This window comes from Vespa velutina, chromosome 1 (assembly GCF_912470025.1).
Source record: "Vespa velutina chromosome 1, iVesVel2.1, whole genome shotgun sequence".
Lineage (NCBI taxonomy): Eukaryota > Metazoa > Arthropoda > Insecta > Hymenoptera > Vespidae > Vespa > Vespa velutina.
The window spans coordinates 9,729,906-9,750,554 of NC_062188.1; the positions used below are offsets into that span (position 1 = coordinate 9,729,906).

The 20,649-nt window shown below is 40.2% G+C and overlaps 1 protein-coding gene across 50 annotated transcripts in view; it reads left to right on the forward strand.

Moving 5' to 3' along the window:
* Window positions 1-20,649, forward strand: part of LOC124952732 (Down syndrome cell adhesion molecule-like protein Dscam2) — a 66,883-nt gene that overhangs the window by 41,544 nt on the left and 4,690 nt on the right. For 15 of the 50 annotated variants that reach the window (XM_047503337.1, XM_047503345.1, XM_047503355.1 and 12 more), the window contains 14 exons: window positions 267-579; window positions 2,846-3,139; window positions 16,464-16,583; window positions 16,665-16,838; window positions 16,925-17,221; window positions 17,304-17,665; window positions 17,745-18,116; window positions 18,238-18,424; window positions 18,496-18,783; window positions 18,877-19,146; window positions 19,224-19,455; window positions 19,527-19,703; window positions 19,780-19,946; window positions 20,044-20,226. In XM_047503337.1, coding sequence (XP_047359293.1) covers window positions 267-579; window positions 2,846-3,139; window positions 16,464-16,583; window positions 16,665-16,838; window positions 16,925-17,221; window positions 17,304-17,665; window positions 17,745-18,116; window positions 18,238-18,424; window positions 18,496-18,783; window positions 18,877-19,146; window positions 19,224-19,455; window positions 19,527-19,703; window positions 19,780-19,946; window positions 20,044-20,226 — 3,436 coding nt within the window. Of the gene's footprint in view, window positions 1-266; window positions 580-1,646; window positions 1,935-2,845; window positions 3,140-4,617; window positions 4,936-5,784; window positions 6,076-6,308; window positions 6,597-6,886; window positions 7,175-8,020; window positions 8,309-9,393; window positions 9,685-10,098; window positions 10,393-10,755; window positions 11,050-11,381; window positions 11,673-12,066; window positions 12,355-12,749; window positions 13,032-16,463; window positions 16,584-16,664; window positions 16,839-16,924; window positions 17,222-17,303; window positions 17,666-17,744; window positions 18,117-18,237; window positions 18,425-18,495; window positions 18,784-18,876; window positions 19,147-19,223; window positions 19,456-19,526; window positions 19,704-19,779; window positions 19,947-20,043; window positions 20,227-20,267; window positions 20,508-20,649 lie in introns of all 50 variants that reach the window. The other 35 variants (XM_047503046.1, XM_047503057.1, XM_047503045.1 and 32 more) reach the window with 12 other exon arrangements.

The following is a 20,649-nucleotide window of genomic DNA, read 5'->3' on the forward strand; positions in this document are numbered from 1 at the left end:
AGGTAAATAATACTAATGGAGGTAATAATAATAAAGCCAGCGTCGCGTTCATTGTAATACGAAAAGATGTTTTTTTCTTAAAATTTGGATCGATCATTAAATCAAAACAAATCGTGTAAAAAGAGAACGAATTTTTTTTCGTATTAAATTAAAATCCTATGGAAAATATTTGTGTAAAAACAAAGAATTGGATGTATATCGATTGTTCCTAATGCGAAAAAGCTTCACTGGATGAAGTGTTGGATTCTTATTACGCTTATTTATAGGTTGGCTCTGCTGAACACTCTGCTCGTCTTAATGTTTACGGCTTACCCTTCATTCGTCATATGGACAAGAAAGCTATCGTCGCTGGTGAAACTCTACGTGTTACTTGCCCCGTTGCTGGTTATCCTATCGAAAGTATTGTATGGGAACGTGACACCAGGGTACTTCCGATCAACAGAAAACAAAAGGTCTTCCCGAATGGCACTCTCATCATTGAAAACGTCGAACGAATGAGCGATCAGGCTACGTACACGTGTGTTGCCAGAAATGCACAAGGTTACAGCGCTCGAGGAACATTGGAAGTTCAAGTTATGGGTAAGTTTGAAGTTTTCATTCATTATCTTTCATCGTGGGTCGCGTGATATCTTTTTTACGTCTAAATTCATTTTTTAAATTTATTCAATCATCGTGATATAGATTATCTCGAGATATTTTTTGGAGAAGATAGAAGTTCTATCATAGTCATTTATTTTAATGTTGACAGTTATTCGTTCAATTTTACTATTCAGTTGTTAAAAAATTTCGATCTATAATAATTTAATTGTTCTTTTTAAAATTGTTGATTTTCGCGTTAATACCGATCAAAATGTTTAGTTTAAGATTATAGATGTAATAACATTACATTGCAGAATTCAACAGGATATAATTTATGTTATGTCTATCAATCGTGTTAAAAGAACAAAACAAAAAAAGAATTTTTCTTTCAGCTAAAACTCGTATGATAGACGTCAGTTTAAGTCTAAAATACGCTGGCAGATTCGATTACGTTGTCGTTTTGTCATTCCACATTGCCGATAATTTAATTTAAAAACAAAATTTTTCGAACGTACCGTAAATCTCGTATATAGGAAAAATCGTACGTGTTAACGATATTCACATACATTGATGTGTACGCGGATACCAAAGCTCCGTTATAGATCTTACGGACTCTATAATTAAAGGGTGAAAGTATGCCGTATCCAAGGAGGCTTTCGTTGGAAGTTGGTATGGCGGTGGCCGACAAGCGATCGTAAGAAATTAGATGCACCTCTTCTTGACTAGAATTTTTCTCTTTCTTTCATTTTCTATCTTCGCATTTCAATCGAATCAAAAATAATTGAATGAAAAATAATGAAAACTGAAATAAAAAGAAAGATATAAAAACTCAAAAAATGTGTCGTGCGTTATGCATTTTTTTGTTAAAGATTTTCATATTAGATCATATTAGATTCATTATTAGAATATAATTATAATAAGTCGTGAGTTATTAATGTACGAAGTAGAAAAACAGGAACAGAAGGCAAAAAAAAATTTGCAAAACTCACGACATTATAAAAACGTACTATGTTACGCGCGCGCGACCTGTTCATACATACATCCATACATCGATCCTCCAACCTCAGTGCCGCCCACGATACAAGAGTTCGCATTCATGAAGCTACCAATGAACGCCGGAGAGTTTGCAAATCTGCAATGTATCGTGCCGACCGGCGATCTGCCTCTGAACATACGTTGGAGCTACCCGGGAGAAGAGATGGGCGGTTCTTCCGGCGTGCTCGCGAAGAAGGTCGCGGATCGCGTTAGCATGCTTATGATCTCCGTCATCACCGCGAAGCACTCGGGAGAGTACGTTTGCACCGCTGAAAACGCGGCTGGGACGGCCTCCCACTCGACCACTCTCACCGTCAATGGTTCGGGACTATGATTTCTCAGCCTAGACAGCTCCTTTTTTTCATTATATCTTTTTCATATTTTTTCTTCTTCTTCATCTTTTTATGAATCTTTGTTTTTTATTATTTGTTTAAATTCTTTTATTTCTTTTTTTTTTTTTTTATTCTTTTTGTTTATTTTTATGCACAGTTATTCCCGCAGCGTGCACAGTAGGTCACTTTGTCCTCTCTCGTTCTTTATTCCCTATGCCCTATCAATCGTTTTCCATTTAATATGTCTAGACACTTTACTAGCTATGTTTTTAGATCGTCTTCGTGGATCGAATAAAACTCGTGGAATGTATGTTACGAAATGTAAAAATGCGAACGGTATAATCAATTCTGACTGACGTTTGACTTTTGTAAAGTCAGCCCGCAGCTTCTACCAATCGCATTCAATACCGAAGTCGCCAACTGGGGAGATTTCGTGTCGGTGCCTTGCACGATACTGAAGGGCGATATGCCCATGGATATATCCTGGTCGTTCAATGGTGTACCGATCGACACATCAAAAGACACTGCTATCACGATATCGAAAATCAGCGATCATTTCAGTACGTTGAGCATCGATAGCGTCTCGGCGAGACACGCCGGGGAATATGCCTGTTCCGCGTCGAATCTCGCCGGTGCTGTCAGTCGATCTGCGACTTTGACTGTAAACGGTACGACTCTCCATCTTTTTAAATCGCTCTTTTCTTTCTTCTCTTCTTATAGCACCAGAAATAACTATCTATTCCTGTCCCAGGTTCCATAGCGTTGCGGCCATCATTCTTTTTCTTTATACCGCCATACCAAGTTCCTCTTTAGCACCAATAATCAAGCGTTCATTGGTCTATTATAGCCTACCGTGAACATTTCTGGCGTGGCCAGACTCTTTCTATAGCTCTTTCCAGTTGCACCGCAAATCATACCCTTCGATTTTGGTGATGAATCCGCGAATTGGGGCGAGCTCGTATCGGTGACATGCTCGATAACGAAAGGCGATCAACCTCTCGACATATCCTGGGCCTTTAATGGGACACCTATCGAAACCAACCACGGATCCGACGTGGTGGTTGGAAGCACGAACAAGAAAAATAGCGTTTTGACCATTGAATCGGTCGCGGCTAGACACGCGGGAGAATACACCTGTTCCGCTTCGAATCGTGCCGGTGCTGCATCTCACACTGCTCTTCTCACAGTAAATGGTATTTACGCGTCTAAGCTCTCGTAAGAATGATCTTTATTCCGAATCCACTTTCATCGATCATATTTTTCCTTCAACTTATATATTTCACCACCTATCCAGTGTTTCCGGTCGGATCAAATCACCTCACAGAATGTTTTTCTTTTCGTGCAACAATTTTTTTTTATTTAATGTTACAACCTGCTTACTTGACATATTTCTTTCTTAATTTTCATGATTTCCGTCTTTGATTTTTTTTTCCATGCATCTCTCTATCGTACTGAACATAGGTCTAATAAACGAGACATCAGAGACGTGAGTAATCCGTAAATCAGACGCGAGAACCATCGCGTTCGGATCCGTAAAAAGTCAGCTGCTAACACGTACACGTTATCTACTTGCCTTTCGATCATCATCATCATCATCATCATCAACATCATCATCCATTCCGAAATTTATTTCTCATCGCACCCTTTCGTCCGTGCTGCCGTGTCGTTCGCGCAGTCGCACCGCAGATTCTTCAGTTCAGTTTTGGCGACACTTCCCTCAACTCCGGCGAGATGCTGTCTGTTGCTTGCACGATCGTCAAGGGTGACTTCCCGGTGACATTGACCTGGACGTTCAACGACATCCTCATAAACTCGTCCCAACACGATATTCATATCGTAACTAGTAAGAGGGTCAGCTTTTTGAACATCGACAATGTGGCTGCGAGACACGCTGGGATATACAAGTGCATAGCGACCAATGCGGCAGGCTCCGACAGTCATACGGCTGTTCTTTCGGTGAACGGTACACCGCGTTTTCGTCAAAGATTTTGCTACCTTGCAAACACTTTTAGTATTTATCCTCTTGTAAATTTTTTGTAATCCGCAGTAAATCTACATAGAGTACTAATTCTTTTTTGGAGGTCAGAATATATATTATGCATAAACGTATATATCTATATTTATGTACTGTCGTTGTCTTTGCGTTCACGAATACAAAAGTGATTATTTTTGGATCGAAAATATGGCTCTAATAATATAGAAGAGACAACGGCAGAAAAAACGTAACACGATCCATCGTAAGAGACGATGGGACGCGTTATTCATATTATTTTCTTCGTATCGCTTTATCATATATATACTTACATATATATATATATATATTTTTTTTTTTAATGTCTTGAATATTTAAACAAGCCTGGAATCTGCTGTCGTGTTTCCACGTTTTCCAACATCCCACAACTCCCTTCTTGCGGAAGCTTCTTTCGAGGTATCCATGGCTACGTGCTAACGACGTAAATGGTATTTCAATATCGCGCTGCGTAGAGTGCACAGCTTTGAATATTCATAGACGTATGTACAACGACCACCAGCATTATCCTGAACGTCATCTCGTCCGTATAATTCTCCGTTTTCGTCATCTTTAAGATCCTTTCCTTCTATCTTTGATAGCTCCTATGCGCGTTTTCAGGATCTGGTCTCCTTTTTTCCTGGAGTTTTTATCAATTTACAGTGGCACCACAGATCGGGCCCTTCTCGTTCGGTGACGAAGCCGCAAATGCGGGAGAAATGGCGACCGTTCAGTGTGCCGTGATAAAAGGAGATCTGCCTGTTGACATTATTTGGTCACTGAACGGTCAGCTGATTGATGTTATGGACGCGCAGACCAATCAGAATTATGATCGTCAGGATATTATCGTGAGCAGGAGCAACAAACGAGCCAGCACTTTGACGATCGATTCGGTCGCCGCAAGACACGCGGGTGAATATTCATGTACGGCGAGCAATGCAGCCGGATCCGCCACGCACACCTCGGTACTTTCAGTTAATGGTACGATTTGCCTTTTTCTTGTAAACTTCGAAATCGATTGACTGGGTGGTTGGTCGGTCGATTCGACAGTCTTGATAGTTCATCCAACACGAGAATGGTGTGTGGTAGCTGACACTGAGGAACGAGGACTTGTGTGGGGTAAAACGAACAATGATCCCTTATCCTATACAAGAGATATTCTTTACAACCAACTCTCTCACGTTCCTTTCAATATGTCGCTTCTGGTCGGGTCAAGTCAGGTAGTCGAGGTCATTCACGATCATTATATCCTCAAACGTTATATCGTATAAGACAATGGAGAGTATCTTTCTCCCGATATAATTGGCAGTACCGCCGAGGATTGCACCCTTCGAAATGGCCGACAAGGCTGTCAATTCAGGAGAATCGGTATCAGCTGTTTGCACCATCGTCAGCGGTGATTCCCCGCTCGAGATCACTTGGGCATTAAATGGGATGCCGGTCGAGGAGAGTCAACGGATCTCAGTGACGACCACCAAGAGGAACAGTCTTTTGTCAATCGATTCGGCGAGCCCTAGTCATGCTGGGACTTACACTTGTGTTGCTTCAAACGCAGCCGGAGCAACGACTTATTCCGCAGAATTAACTGTGAACGGTACTTTACAAAGATTAGATCAACCGATTCAGCTTAAGGAACGTCGACCTATCCAATCATCTTTCTTCCTGTCTCTTTCTATTTTTCCTCTTCTCTTTGTATAGGATTTTCTTCGATGTCTCTTCCTCTTTTCCTTTTCCTTCTCGCTAGGCACATCTCGCGATAAGGGTGCAAGGAACGAAAGGAAACGAAAGAACAGTTAAGAAATATCGTGTGTTTATTCACGCTTATTTCAGTCTCACCAGAGATCGCTCCTTTTGATATCGCGGAAAAGCCAGCAAACTGGGGAGACTCGATTTCCGTGGTATGCGCCATCGTGAAGGGTGACGTACCAATCGAGATCTCTTGGGCGTTGAACGGCGAGCCAATCGGTCCCGATCGCTCAGACATCAATATCCTCGCGACTACACGAAAGAATAGTATTCTCAGCATCGAGTCGGTCGCCGCGAGGCACGCGGGAGAATATACTTGTTCAGCCTCTAACAAAGCTGGAGCAACGAGTCACTCCTCAACTCTAGTTGTTAACGGTACGAGAATTGCCAAGTAGTCTTTGCATCCTCTTATCATCCACCTACACATATTCTTTCTTCCTTTTCTCCAATGATTCATATTGCCTCACTATTTTCATTGATCTGATGTCGGATCGGTTTTTTCTTTGGTGTCGAAGTATCTTCTACGTATTAGGACGTCACAGGAGAAGCATCAACGACGACGAGGATGTTAATAGTTTGAAAAAATTATTCTTTTGCTCCCGATTTAGTCGCACCCGAGATAGCACCGTTCGTGTTGAGTGAGAACCCGTCTAACTGGGGCCAAACTGTTACCGCGACTTGCACGATTCTTCAAGGTGATCAGCCCGTCCAAATTGAATGGGCTCTCAATGGCAAGTCGATCTCTCATGAATATCCTGACATATCGATCGCAACCACCAAACGCGTCAGCCTGCTTACAATCGAAGCAGTCACTGCGAGTCACGCCGGCGAATATACTTGCATTGCTAGTAACGTGGCTGGTGGAACGAGTTATACAGCAACGTTGGCCGTTAACGGTATAATAGATAACGTCTTCCGTCTATACGTTTTCGCTGCTCGTGTCTGCATGTCACGGATTAGTTCATGGTTGGACATTTTCCTTTTTTTATGTTTTCATATTATCCCTTTCTAATCCTCTTTCTCCTTCTTATCCGATTGTCACTAAAACAAACGTTTTAGTCTGCCCAGTTTAGATAGGTTTGTGAATCGTTCGTTAAGGAAGCAAATATTTTATATCGAACATTTAATCATTTTTGGTTTAATCGAATAGTAGAAACGATATTTTTATGACACTTTTTCATGATAGTCGCTCCGGTGATAATGTCTTTCGAAATGGGAGAAGGACCAACAAACTGGGGGCAAACCGTTACCGCGACTTGCACAATCCTTCAAGGTGACCAGCCTATCCAAATGGAATGGGCTCTCAATGGCAAGCCGATCTCTCATGATTATCCCGACATATCGATTGCAACCACCAAACGCGTCAGCCTACTCACAATTGAGGCTGTTACTGCAAGTCACGCCGGCGAATATACTTGCATCGCTAGTAATGTGGCTGGTGGAACAAGCTATACAGCGACGTTGGCCGTTAACGGTACAATAACGTCTTCCGTCTGTATGTTTTCGCTGCTCGTGTCTGCACGTCACGAATTAGTCCATTATTCAACATTATATGACATTTTCCTTCTTCCTTCTTTTGTTTTTTTTTGTACTTATCCTTTCCTAATTCTCTTTCTCCTTCTTATCCGATTGTCACTAAAACAAACGTTTTAGTTTGTCCAGTTTAGACAGGTCTGTGAATCGTTTGTTAAGGAAGAAAATATTATATATTGAATGTTTGATGACATTGGGGTAAATCGAATAGTAGTAACAATATTTATGATGTCATTTTTTCATGATAGTCGCACCAGTGATAATGCCATTTGAAATGGGAGAGGAACCAGCAAACTGGGGCCAAACTGTTACCGCGACTTGCACTATCCTTCAAGGTGATCAGCCCGTTCTAATTGAATGGGCTCTTAATGGCAAGCCGATCTCTCATGATTATTCTGACATATCGATCACAATTACTAAACGTGTCAGCTTACTCACGATCGAAGCAGTCACTGCGAGCCATGCTGGCGAATATACTTGCATTGTTAGTAATGAGGCTGGTGGAACGAGTTATACCGCGACGTTGGCCGTTAACGGTACAAAATACGTTATCATTGCTCTTGTGCATGTAACGAAATAGTCCATCGTTTGACATATTCTTTTTTCCTTTTTTTGTTTGTCTTTGTTCTCATTTTTTCCTAATCCTCTTTCTTCTTCTTATCCGATTGTCACCAAAACAAGCGTTTTAGTTTATCCAGTTTTGATAGGTTTGTTGATCATTCGTTAAGGTAGCAGGGGTAAATCGAATAGTAGAAACGATATTTTTTATATAATTTTGTCACGATAGTCGCACCGGTGATAATGCCATTCGAAATGGGAGAGGGACCAGCGAACTGGGGAGACACCGTAACCGCTACTTGCACCGTGCTGAAGGGCGATCGTCCTGTACAGATTGAATGGGCTCTCAATGGTGAACCGATTTCTCGCGATCGTTCGGACGTATGGATTAATACCAACGAACGCGTTAGTCTGCTCACAATCGATGCGGTTACAGAGAGACATGCCGGAGAGTATACTTGCACAGCTAGCAATGTTGCTGGTGGAACCAGTTATTCCGCATCCTTGGCTGTAAATGGTAGAGCGATTTCTGCGTTTCACTTAGTTTTTCTAGTTTTTTTTTTTTTTGTAGCACTCATGCATGTACGGAATCGTTGGTTACATTTATTTCGGCGGATAAACAATATAAATGCAATCCTTTGTTCTATCCTTCATTCAACACGTTCGCTTTGGAGATGGTGCTCTAATTATTCCGCAAAATAAAATCCTTTCAATAGGTCCAGAATCGTTGATTAATAGTGTCAGGATAATTTAGGTTCTTTCTCTTTCATTCTATATCTCTCTTTCTCTTGATACTTCGTCCCATTATTATGATTTTAGATTGACGATTAACGTTGTCATTTTAGTGATACCCCATATAGGTCCTTTTTCGATCAGTGACGGTCCTGCGAATTGGGGCGATATGGTCTCGGCGACGTGCTCCATCATGAAGGGTGATTTTCCCGTAAACATTGTTTGGAAGTTTAACGACAAAACGATAGGTCCAGACGATTCAGATATCATGATAACGAAGATCAATAGACACATGAGCGCATTGAGCATCGAGTCGGTGACTGCAAGACACGCGGGCGAGTATACTTGCGTCGCTACGAACCGAGCTGGCAATGCCACTCACTCGACCACGCTGGCTGTTAACGGTACCAATCTTTTGAAAGCACGCTTGCACGACAATAAACGTGTTTTGCACAGCACATACCCTTTTATTATCCTTTCATTGATCCTGATTTTTGTTTTTCATAGAACTATTAATTCTATTGACAAAAATGCTTTTTTAGATTTGGTCGGACGCGTTGATGAAATTCAAGCTATATGAATATAAATTTTGGTATCCGAAAAATTGCATTGGTTTTATTTAGAACAAAAAACAAAAAATGCTTTTCGATTGTTGACAAACGTGTTCTATTAAACATCTACCCATCCATCATCCTGTCATTGATCCTAATTTTGTTTTATTATATAAGACTATTTATTCTCTCTTGAAAGAAATATCTTGTTGAAGTAAGTTAAGCCATTTGGATAGAAATCTTGGTATTCAATGAATCTTATTGGACTTGTTTAGAGCAGAAAAATGTTTTTCAATTGACGACAAGCGTGTTCTATTAGTTGCACCACAGATCTTTCCCTTTTCGTTTGGCGACGAACCAGTGAACTCGGGCGAGGCGATATCGGCCACCTGCTCCATTCAAAAAGGAGACTTCCCGATGGACATTTCGTGGGCCTTCAACGGCGAACCGATAAACGACGAACATAAAGATCAATTTGTTATAACGAAAAGCAAACGTCTGAGTGTATTACAAATCGATGCCGTTGCCGCAAGACACGTGGGAGAATATACTTGCACAGTGTCGAATAATGCCGGTGCTTCCAGTCACATGGCTGCTCTAGCTGTGAACGGTAATGCGTGTGCATGTCTCGTACGGGCACGTCTCTATCTCTTTCTTTCTCCCTCTTTATCTTTATCTCTTTCTCTCTCTTTATTTCTCACTAGTGACCTTGGTTGACCTATCCGCGAACATAACAGAACTCGTATCCTTTCACTATTCTTTCCATTCCTCGTTGTCGTAAATTCACGATCATTCAACTTTCAAGTCTATTTTTATAGATGAAAACTTTTTCTCATGTCAACATCATCATATTAGGAATATATTGGTAGGTTTAAATGAGCAGACTCCAGGTTTACTATCATCAACCAATCATGGCAATACGTTAAACGTCTTGTTATCTTTTTAGCTCGTTCACTGTTATTGATAATCTCGTTTAGGATTGGTTAGCCAGGATAATTGTTATACCTTTGAAAATTACTTGCAGTCGCGCCACAGATAGTACCGTTTTCGATCAGCGACGAGCCTGCAAATTGGGGAGAAGCGGTCTCGGCTGTTTGTACAGTCGGAAAGGGTGACTTACCGATCGAGGTTTCGTGGGCTTTAAACGGTGAGCCCATTAACGAAGCCAATCACGAAGACGTTTCTATATCGAGCACTGGAAAACGGGTCAGCCTAATGACGATCGAGGCCGTAAGCGCGAGGCACGCAGGAGAGTATACTTGTACAGCCTCGAACGCAGCTGGAGCTACTAGTTATTCGGCTATGTTGGCAGTAAACGGTACACAAAGGGGATCGGATACTTATTTCTTGAATTGAAATAATAGAAAAATGCATAGAACGATGTGTTTACTCTACCATTTAATTCACGTGCACATGTAATTAGCTACTAGAAACGTATGAAAGCGATAATGCTTTATTTTCTACTAATGTTTGAACAGATCGCTTCTTCCCTAAATGTAACACGATTCTTACGATTGCAGTGTATTTTCTATTTTACCTTTGAAACAATCAATATGTTTTTCTTTCGTTCTTCCAAAATTTTTTCCTTCGTCCTTTCTTTATCACCTTTCTCCTTTATTCTCCAAGGACGTATAAAAACGTGCCCGATGAGAGATTGATCAGCGTTGACGATCTTTTTTAGTTGCACCGCAGATCGCGCCCTTTTCGATCGGGGATGAACCGGTTAATTGGGGAGAGCAGGTTTCGGCGATTTGTAGTATCGTCAAGGGTGATTCACCGATCGATATTCAATGGAGCTTAAACGGCGAACCGATCACTGCTCGCACGCATCCAGACATAACGATCCAGAAAACAGGCAAAAAGACGTCTCTACTGACCATCGACTCTGTAACCGCGCACCATGCTGGCGAGTACAGTTGTGTCGCGAGCAATTTGGTTGGATCTGTCACTCGTTCGGCCGTTCTCTCAGTTAATGGTATTTGAAAGGCATTACAATAACAACAACGTTAAAAGCATTAAAAGCATCACATAATGCATCCAAACTTTCCATTAAGCAACACTTTCATACCTCAAGAATCCATCCTAATAACATTACCTATTTCCAGCATCATGAAAAAATCCGTTTGTCGAAGAAATTTTAGGAAGAATATCCTTAATTGATTTTCTCTGGATTTGGCCTTGAAGGAAGGATTCTGTTCAAAAAATAAAACATCGTTTAATCGTCGTTTTTTTTTCTCATGTGAATTCATTCATGTTTCTGAGCACATGTTACTGTGCTTATTCTTTTCTTGTTAATTCGTGTCACAGTCGCACCACAAATAGCACCGATATCCTTTGGCGAAGAACCGGTCAACGCAGGTGACTTAATCTCCATACAATGCGTCGTTACTAAGGGCGATTCTCCTCTGGAGGTCACTTGGACGTTCGATGGTCGTCCTATAAATCACGATCGGATGGATGTGATTGTATCTGATTCCGGAAAACGCGTGAAGCAATTGATCATCGAGTCCGTCGCTGCGAGACATGCCGGGGAATATACCTGTGTTGCATCAAATGCGGCTGGTTCAACGTCTCATTCGGCCAAGTTGGACGTCAACGGTACTTCCCGACCTTGCATCAACGATCTCAGAATCTTTTTAATAACTTCCTTCTGCATTAGCTTCCTTTCCGACGAAGCACATTCCTCTTTACGCTCTGTACACTTTATGTTTTCTTCATCTACCTTCATTCTTCCTTTTTTTATCAGATTTATTTCTTTTTATTCCTTTTTTTCATTTTAATTTTCTTATCTTTCATATATTTTCATTTTTGATTTAAATTCGTTTAACGAGTTGAAAACTGGGGTGTGAAAAAAGACGAGAATCATTAGAAACTGAGAAATCAAGAGATTGAAGAACAGAGAACTTCTTGAAGGATTATACAGCAGTTATTGGGAAAGTGATATCGCAAGATTAGCGAGGTAGCTTCTTTTCTACTTTATTTCTATTTCCAGTCATTCCGAAATTGTTGCCATTCTCGTTCGGAGAAGAACCGTTAAACTCGGGTCAAGTAGTAACGGTACCGTGCGCAGTGGTCGAGGGCGATCAACCCTTGAAGCTCCGTTGGACCTTAAACGGTCATGAGATTTCGCCACACTCTGGAATCTCAGTACTGGATCTTGGCGGAAGAGGCGCCATACTGAGCATAGGATCGGTCCTGGAAACTCACGCAGGAACTTACACGTGTATCGCGGAAAACCATGCCGGAAGGCATGAGCTTTCGTCCGATCTGATCGTCAATGGTGCATAACGATCTCTCTTTTTTCGTTTCTCAAACCCTTCTATATTTTCAGTTCCTAATTCTAAGGATTTTTCGTCGAAAAAGTCACAAAAAGAATTATCCTCTACCAAGTCCTAATCATTTGTGCAGTCCTATAGACCTATACGAGTCCACTTGCGTTTTTCCTTTGATTTCTTCTTCTTCTTTTTCTTCTTTTCTTCTCGAACACGATCTTGTTCTTATAGAAAAGCATAGGTTCGTTGAAAAAGTGGGTTAACGAGAAATGGTGGATTTCGTTTGAAAAAGATGCTAAATTAATGACGTTTGTCCCGTCTTTCTCTCTTTTCCTCTTTCTTTCTCTTTCTCTATTTTCTTTGGCCTTTCTATTGCTTTTTTCTCTTTGCCTATTTTCGACAGTCTCCCCGCATCTGCAGCCGTTCTCGTTCGATGAGGCCAACTCCGGTGATCTGATAATCGTCCATTGCGCGGTCGTAAAGGGGGACACGCCGATTTCGCTCAAGTGGTTGTTCGAGGGACGCCATTTAGAAGTAGGAGACGGAGTGGGTATCACCGCGTTGGGGGATAGAGTATCGGCCTTGACGATACCGACCGTAAGGGGAGAACATGCCGGAGAATATGCTTGCGTCGCCGATAATCCAGCCGGTCGTGCTAGGCACAGTGCACATCTCAAAGTGAACGGTACAGGAAAAATCAGAAACGAACGTAGAGGAAATACGCGGCCAGCATGATCGTCGCTGATATTATTACGTGTATCTATCACGCGCTAGTCGAAAATTTGTCGAGTTGGCTATGCAAAAGAATGCGAACGAAGATATTTAAACGGGAAACTAAAATGATTATATTTTTTGTCTGTGAGGTTGTAGCTCGAGTAGCAATCGATATTGATGAAGATAATATATATATATATATATATATATATATATATGTATATATTTATATTGTAATAATATTAACAATAATGCATTGTACGTCATAAGAAACTGTACTACTTGCTCTGTCTGTCGTGTAGTAGTACATAAATACATATGAAGATGTCTGGAAAGTTTACGTTTGCCCGATTCTCCATTCTCAAGTCTCCCATCTCTCTCTCTCTCTCTCTCTCTCTCTCTCTCTCTCTCTCTCTCTCTCTCTCTCTCTCTCTCTCTCTCTGTCTCTCTGTCTCTCTACACAATTATATCTCCTCCTCGTTAATACAAAGTTCGGTAGGTTGAGTTTTCAAGCCGGAAGCTTTATCCTTTTCTTTTCTTAAGTTAAAGTCGTCGCGAGGCCAACGAATAATGACACATCCTGACTCTCGTTTTTTCACTTTTACCGTTATGCAATTTCTTCGTTAGTTAGTTTCAACAACAATTCCGAAAAACAGCAAAAGTATTACGAAACGAGAGGAGCTAACGGAGAAATGGAATCGCTGAATCGGAAGAAAAAACGACGAGCAAATAAAAAAAAAGAAAGAAAAGAAAAAAAAAAGAAAACATAAAAAAGGAGAGGAAAAACACGTCGAGTCGTCGTTAAAATCGCATTAAAATCTGTCGTCGTGGCCGGTTTACCTAGAGCCTCTACTACCGTTACATATTCCAGTCTTACCACGGATCAGTCCTTTCGATTTTGGGGATCGACCGATCTATGCCGGACAGGCTGCTCAGCTAGCGTGCATGGTACCGGTCGGCGACACACCGATCGAGATCACCTGGACCTACGAGGGTCAGCTCTTGTCGCAATACATGGGATACAGCGTCGGGAAACTCGGACCACGAACGAGTATACTTCTGATCGAGCCAGTTACCCCAGACCACGATGGACGTTACGCGTGTGTCGCTAGTAATCCGTCGGGAAGGGCGGTGCACGAAGCTACGTTACGAGTCCACGGTTAGGGCCCAAAAGTTAAAGGGAGCATTGAAATCGTGATAATGATAATAATGCTAATTGACCATATAAATAACGATATATACATATACATACGTACATACATATGTTATATTATATTATATTATATTATATTATATTATATTATATTATATTATATTATATTATATTATATTATATTATATTATATTATACTTATATATGCGTATATTGATTTTGATAATGAGCGACATGATGATTGATGATCATTCGGAATGACAACAAATGATAATAATAATAATATCGCGTCGGTTACCGCGACATTTTATGACTGCAGGCTTTATTGATGCATCTTCGTCGTTGCTGAAGCTGTCCTGTTGTGTACAGAGCGTTGCTTTCGTCACCGGGGATGACACTCTCGTCTGCACTGTCCCTCTCTTCTTTCTCTTTCTTTCTTTCTCTCTCCCTCTCTCTCTTTCTCTCTCTCTCTCTTTCTCTCTCTTTCTCTTTCTCTCTTTCTTTCTCTCTCCCTCTCTTTCTCTTTCTCTTTCTCTTTCTTTTTCTCTCGCTCATGTTTCTCTCATTTTTTTATTCATTCCTACTTGGTTTATATTTTTTCTTTCAGCCATCTATCTTTCTCTTTCTATCTTTCATCTGTTTATATTTTATTATTATTATTATTATTATTATTATTATTATTATTATTATTATTATTATTATTATTATTATTATTATTATCATTATTATTATTATCATTATCATTATTATTATTATTATTATTATTATTATTGTTATTATTATTATTATTATTATTATTATTGTTATTATTATTATTATTATTATTATTATTATTATTTAATTTCTATCTTATACGCTACAGTTTTCGAGTCCACAAGCTTAAAGCCGAGCGTTAAAGATCAGGTAGATCGATCCGAAACCTCCGTCTTCCTCAAGCTCAATAACGGCTTCTTTTTGTGTTAGCCGTTTGTTTAAATTTCGTGCTTAAATCTCGTTTCATTTGTTCTCTTGCGCCTTCCTCGTCAACATTCATCGATCAAGCGATCCTTTCATTGGCTTTTCAATTTCGCCAAGAAAGATCGTGAAAAATATTGTATCTCGTTTTTTCTCTCTTTCTCTCTCTTTTTCTCTTTCTCTCTCTCTCTCTCTCTCTATTTTTCACACGTATACACACACGATGAACATATCATATATCACGCCGATACTTTTCTTTGATCTTCATCATCCTCAACAAAAGATATATATATATATATATACATATATATATATATATATATATATATATATATATCATCGCTCTATTTCTCTCACGCACACGAATATCGCGAGGTTTCTGATAGGTTTCGTTAATTCTCTCGTATTGTTTTTGTCGTCACAACGTCGATCAAGTTAGTAGTTCGTCGTACACCCCCACATTCGCGAGCCACAACGCGTCCCACCTCCAAAGACGACCGACCGACCATTCAAGTACCCCTCGGAGTGTTTCCGAGATTTGTTCCAACCCTTACTCCTTAAGGCACCTTTCCACACCAGCCTTACCTTGCCTTCACCTCACATGTCTCGCCTCGTTCATTTTGTACGTGCATGAGAAGGAAGTAGTTTGTAGTGATACATGCATGCTTTTCTCTCTTTCTCTTTCTTTATCTGTCTCTAACTATCTCTATCTTTTTCTCTAACTCTTTCAGTCTCTCTCTCTCTTTCTCTCTCTCCCTCTCTCTCTCTCTCTCTCTCTCTCTCTCTCTCTCTCTCTCTCTTTCTCTCTCATAGCTTTTTTACTCCGAGTAGAAACATGAAATATGGTCTTAACATGATTTCTTAATGCGGTACAGCATGCAAGCCGTGCTTAAGTACATACATCGTAGAACTTCTTGCATGCATTTTCAGTGAGTTCTTTCAGCAGCCTTTCTTAGTTGATCTTCATACTCTCGGTTCATGCTGGTAGATACCCGCATAGTCATCTCAAAGTTCCATATGCTTTTATTAATAGTATGATCTGCTCGTTGCGGTAGCGGAAGCGAATCGACGTTTGCATGTAATAAACGTGATCTGATTTGTCCTGGATCTTTTTGTTCGCCTGGTGTTTTGCAGATAGGATTTAGTTTTAAATGAAATATTTTTATGAAAATCTCTTATATATTCAATAATTTATTTGAAAAAAGATCTAGGACGACAGAACGATCTGCTTCCGGTTTACTGCTATAATAGACTAAGCGAAAAGAACGCAGCACTAATTGATTTATTCTGTCACAGTGCCACCTCGTTGGATTTTGGAACCTACTGATAAAGCTTTCGCACAAGGCTCTGATGCACGCGTTGAATGTAAAGCCGATGGTTTCCCGAAGCCCCAGATCACATGGAAGAGAGCTGCTGGTGAGTATTTTCGTTTAAGTTTTAGTTTTCTTAACTATTACAAATCCGCAATAATTATTTACTTTGAATTTCACTAAATAGGAGATACTCCTGGTGATTATACTGACTTGAAATTGAGCAATCCCGATATTAGTGTTGAAGATGGAACCCTCTCGATCAATAACATTCAAAAGACCAATGAAGGCTACTATCTTTGCGAGGCTGTTAACGGTATTGGAGCTGGACTTTCTGCTGTCATTCTCATCTCTGTTCAAGGTTAGATTCTTCTCTTTCTTTCTCCCTTACTTTTTAGTATTTGTATATAAATTGTTTGCTAATATTAAGACAATTGATAATTATAGCACCTCCTCACTTTGAGATCAAGCTCAGAAATCAGACCGCACGACGTGGTGAACCAGCTGTATTACAATGCGAGGCACAAGGCGAGAAACCAATTGGCATTTTATGGAACATGAACAACAAGAGGCTCGACCCGAAGAGTGATTCACGTTATACCATTCGAGAAGAGATTTTGGCTAATGGTGTTCTGTCTGATCTTAGTATTAAGAGAACTGAAAGAACTGACTCGGCTTTGTTTACCTGTGTTGCAACGAATGCTTTTGGCAGTGATGATACAAGCATCAACATGATTGTTCAAGGTACGATCTTTAGGCTAAAGTTTCAAAGTTATATATTTCACTCGATAGTAAAGAAATTTTTACCAATATGATTTCCTTGCAGAGGTACCGGAAGTTCCTTATGGTCTTAAAGTATTGGATAAGTCTGGACGTTCAGTTCAATTGTCATGGGCAGCTCCATACGACGGAAATAGTCCCATTAAACGATACGTTATCGAATACAAAATCAGCAAGGGCTCCTGGGAAACCGATATCGATAAAGTACTTGTGCCTGGCTCTCAACAAAACGTAGCTGGTGTGTTCAATCTGAGACCTGCCACGACTTATCATCTCCGAATTGTCGCTGAAAACGAAATTGGAACGTCTGACCCATCTGATACCGTAACTATTATCACTGCCGAAGAAGCTCCAAGTGGCCCACCTACTTCCGTCAGAGTCGATGCTCTTGATCAACATACTCTCAAGGTAACTATCTCAAAATTGAATTTCTCATCATTCCATAATTAGTAGCAAATAGTTTATTAACGAAGTTAAATATATTTAGGTAACCTGGAAACCACCCCCACGTGAAGACTGGAACGGCGAGATTCTTGGCTATTATGTCGGCTACAGGCTTTCATCCTCAGACAAACCATACATGTTTGAAACTGTTGAATTCTCTAAGGAAGATGGAAAGGAACATCACTTGCAGATCATGAATCTTAAGACCTACACTCAATACAGCGTCGTTGTTCAAGCATTCAACAAAGTTGGTTCTGGACCGATGAGCGAGGAACGAAGACAACACACGGCCGAAGGTGTACCCGAACAACCACCCCACGATACGACTTGTACTACTCTCACTTCGCAAACTATCAGAGTTTCATGGATGTCGCCTCCTCTTAGTGCTGCAAATGGTGTTATTACTGGTTACAAGGTAATAAAATCATTTACATCAAAAATACATCACGAAGTTATTTGCTATATATATTGTTATATTAACATATTATGATATATGATATATATATATATATATATATATATATATTTATTCTTAGGTCATTTACGGTCCATCTGATACCTGGTATGATGAGAATACGAAGGATACCAAGATCACCTCCTCCAGCGAAACCATTTTACATGGCTTGAAGAAATACACAAATTACAGCATGCAAGTTTTGGCCTTTACTTCTGGTGGCGATGGCGTTAAATCTGCACCGATCCATTGTCAAACTGAACAAGATGGTATGTTTTAATTTTGAAAGCATCAATAACATTTTATACAATTTACTGATAATGTATCTCTCTTCTCTTAGCCCCTGAAGCACCAATCGCCGTAAAAGCACTCGTCATGTCTCCTGAATCGATTCTCGTTTCTTGGCGCCCACCAAATCAACCAAATGGAGTAATATCGCAATACACTGTTTACACTAAAGCTGACAATGCAGAGGAACCAACTAGCCAGAAAGTACCACCAAATCAATTGACTTACGAAGCTACTGGACTTGATAAACAACGTAGATACCAATTCTGGGTAACTGCTAGCACGAACATTGGTGAAGGAGAAGCTTCTAAGATTGTGACATTGGGACCAAGTGTACGAGGTAAGAATTGAGTTTTCTTTTATTTTATAATAAATACCGTGTAAATATTTTAATAATTTAATTTTTTTCTCTTTATTTATAATGTATGTACAGTACCGGCCAAGATTGCATCATTCGACGACAAATTCACTGCGACTTACAAGGAAGATGTAAAACTACCCTGTCTTGCTGTTGGCGTACCTGCACCGGAAGTAACATGGAAAGTACGAGGCTCTGTTCTTCAACCCAGTGACAGATTGAGACAATTACCAGAAGGATCTCTATTCATTAAAGAAGTCGACCGTGCCGATGCTGGAGAATATTCATGCTATGTTGAAAACTCTTTTGGACATGATACCGTTACTCACCAACTCATCGTTAATGGTAATTCTCAATATGGATAATTATAACAAAATTTTGAAGTTTGGTCTTTTGTTAATATTTGATGGTTGACTTTATAGCTCCACCACATTCACCACAAGTCACTCTTACTGCTACCACCACGAATTCGCTTACGATGAAATTGCGACCTCACCCAACTGATAATGCACCTATTCATGGATATACGATTCACTACAAACCTGAGTTTGGCGACTGGGAAACTGTTCAAATTAGTTCTACGGCACAGAAATATACTTTGGAAAACTTATGGTGCGGTTCTCGATATCAGATCTATGTTACGGCTTATAATGGGTAAGAATAGATCTTATGTATATTGGTTTATCAATAAAAATAAATATGATTATACATAAATGTATTTTAAGCATTGGCACTGGCGACCCATCAGATATTTTGAACACTCGTACCAAAGGATCTAAACCCATCATTCCTGAAGCAGCAAGATTTATTGAAGTATCAACCAACAGCATTACTCTTCACTTGAGCGCTTGGTCTGACGGTGGCTGCCCCATGTTATACTTTGTCGTTGAGCATAAGAAGAAGTAAGAGCCAAATGAGAAATTTGATTAAGAGTTTACGTAGCAAGTTTGAGATAACAAAGTTCGTTTTCTATTTTAGGCATCAGCAAGAATGGAATCAGGTATCGAACAATGTTAAACCAGGCGGTAACTTCGTAGTTTTGGATTTGGACCCTGCTAGCTGGTATCATCTTCGTGTTACGGCTCATAATAATGCCGGATTCGCGGTAGCCGAGTATGAATTTGCAACTTTGACTGTAACTGGAGGTGGGTATACCGTAACTACGCTTGATGCGTTTGAAAGCATCTCGTAGCCGGTGCTAATGGTGGCTGGATTGAACGGTCGCCATATTTTTTGTTCCAGGCACCATTGCACCGGCCCGCGAATTACCGGATATTATCGGTGGTGGCAACGATGAAGATCCGGTGAAATTTTTCATGGCTAATTTGAATCTAGTCGTACCTGTGGTAGCCGCAGTTCTTGTTATAATCGTTGCCGTCATCGTGATCTGTGTTTTAAAAGGAAAAGGCCATGGTAGTGATAAAGGTAATTATAATGGTCTTTTTTTTTTTGTTTATTTTGTACAGGTACGATTGCTCCGCCGGTACGTAACGATGATAACAAGAATACCGACGTCAGACGTTATTTCCCATGGTTACCGAGTTGGCTCGATGTTAACGTTGTAGTACCGGTTGGAGCTACGATCGTTGTCATTATCGTAGGAATTGTCGTCATTTGCGTCGCATTGTCTAGACGAACCCGAGGCCCGGAACAAACACGGCTGCGAGGTATCTCTTCAGCCGACGAGAAATATTACGAGGGACAATGTATACCAATTTTTTTTTTATTACTTTATTCATTAGGTTACGAAAAGAAATCGAATAATTAAGTATCACTGCGATGATGATTTTAATATGGAAAAATTGATATAAATTTTAATATTGAAATGCTATAATATTTGATAATCTA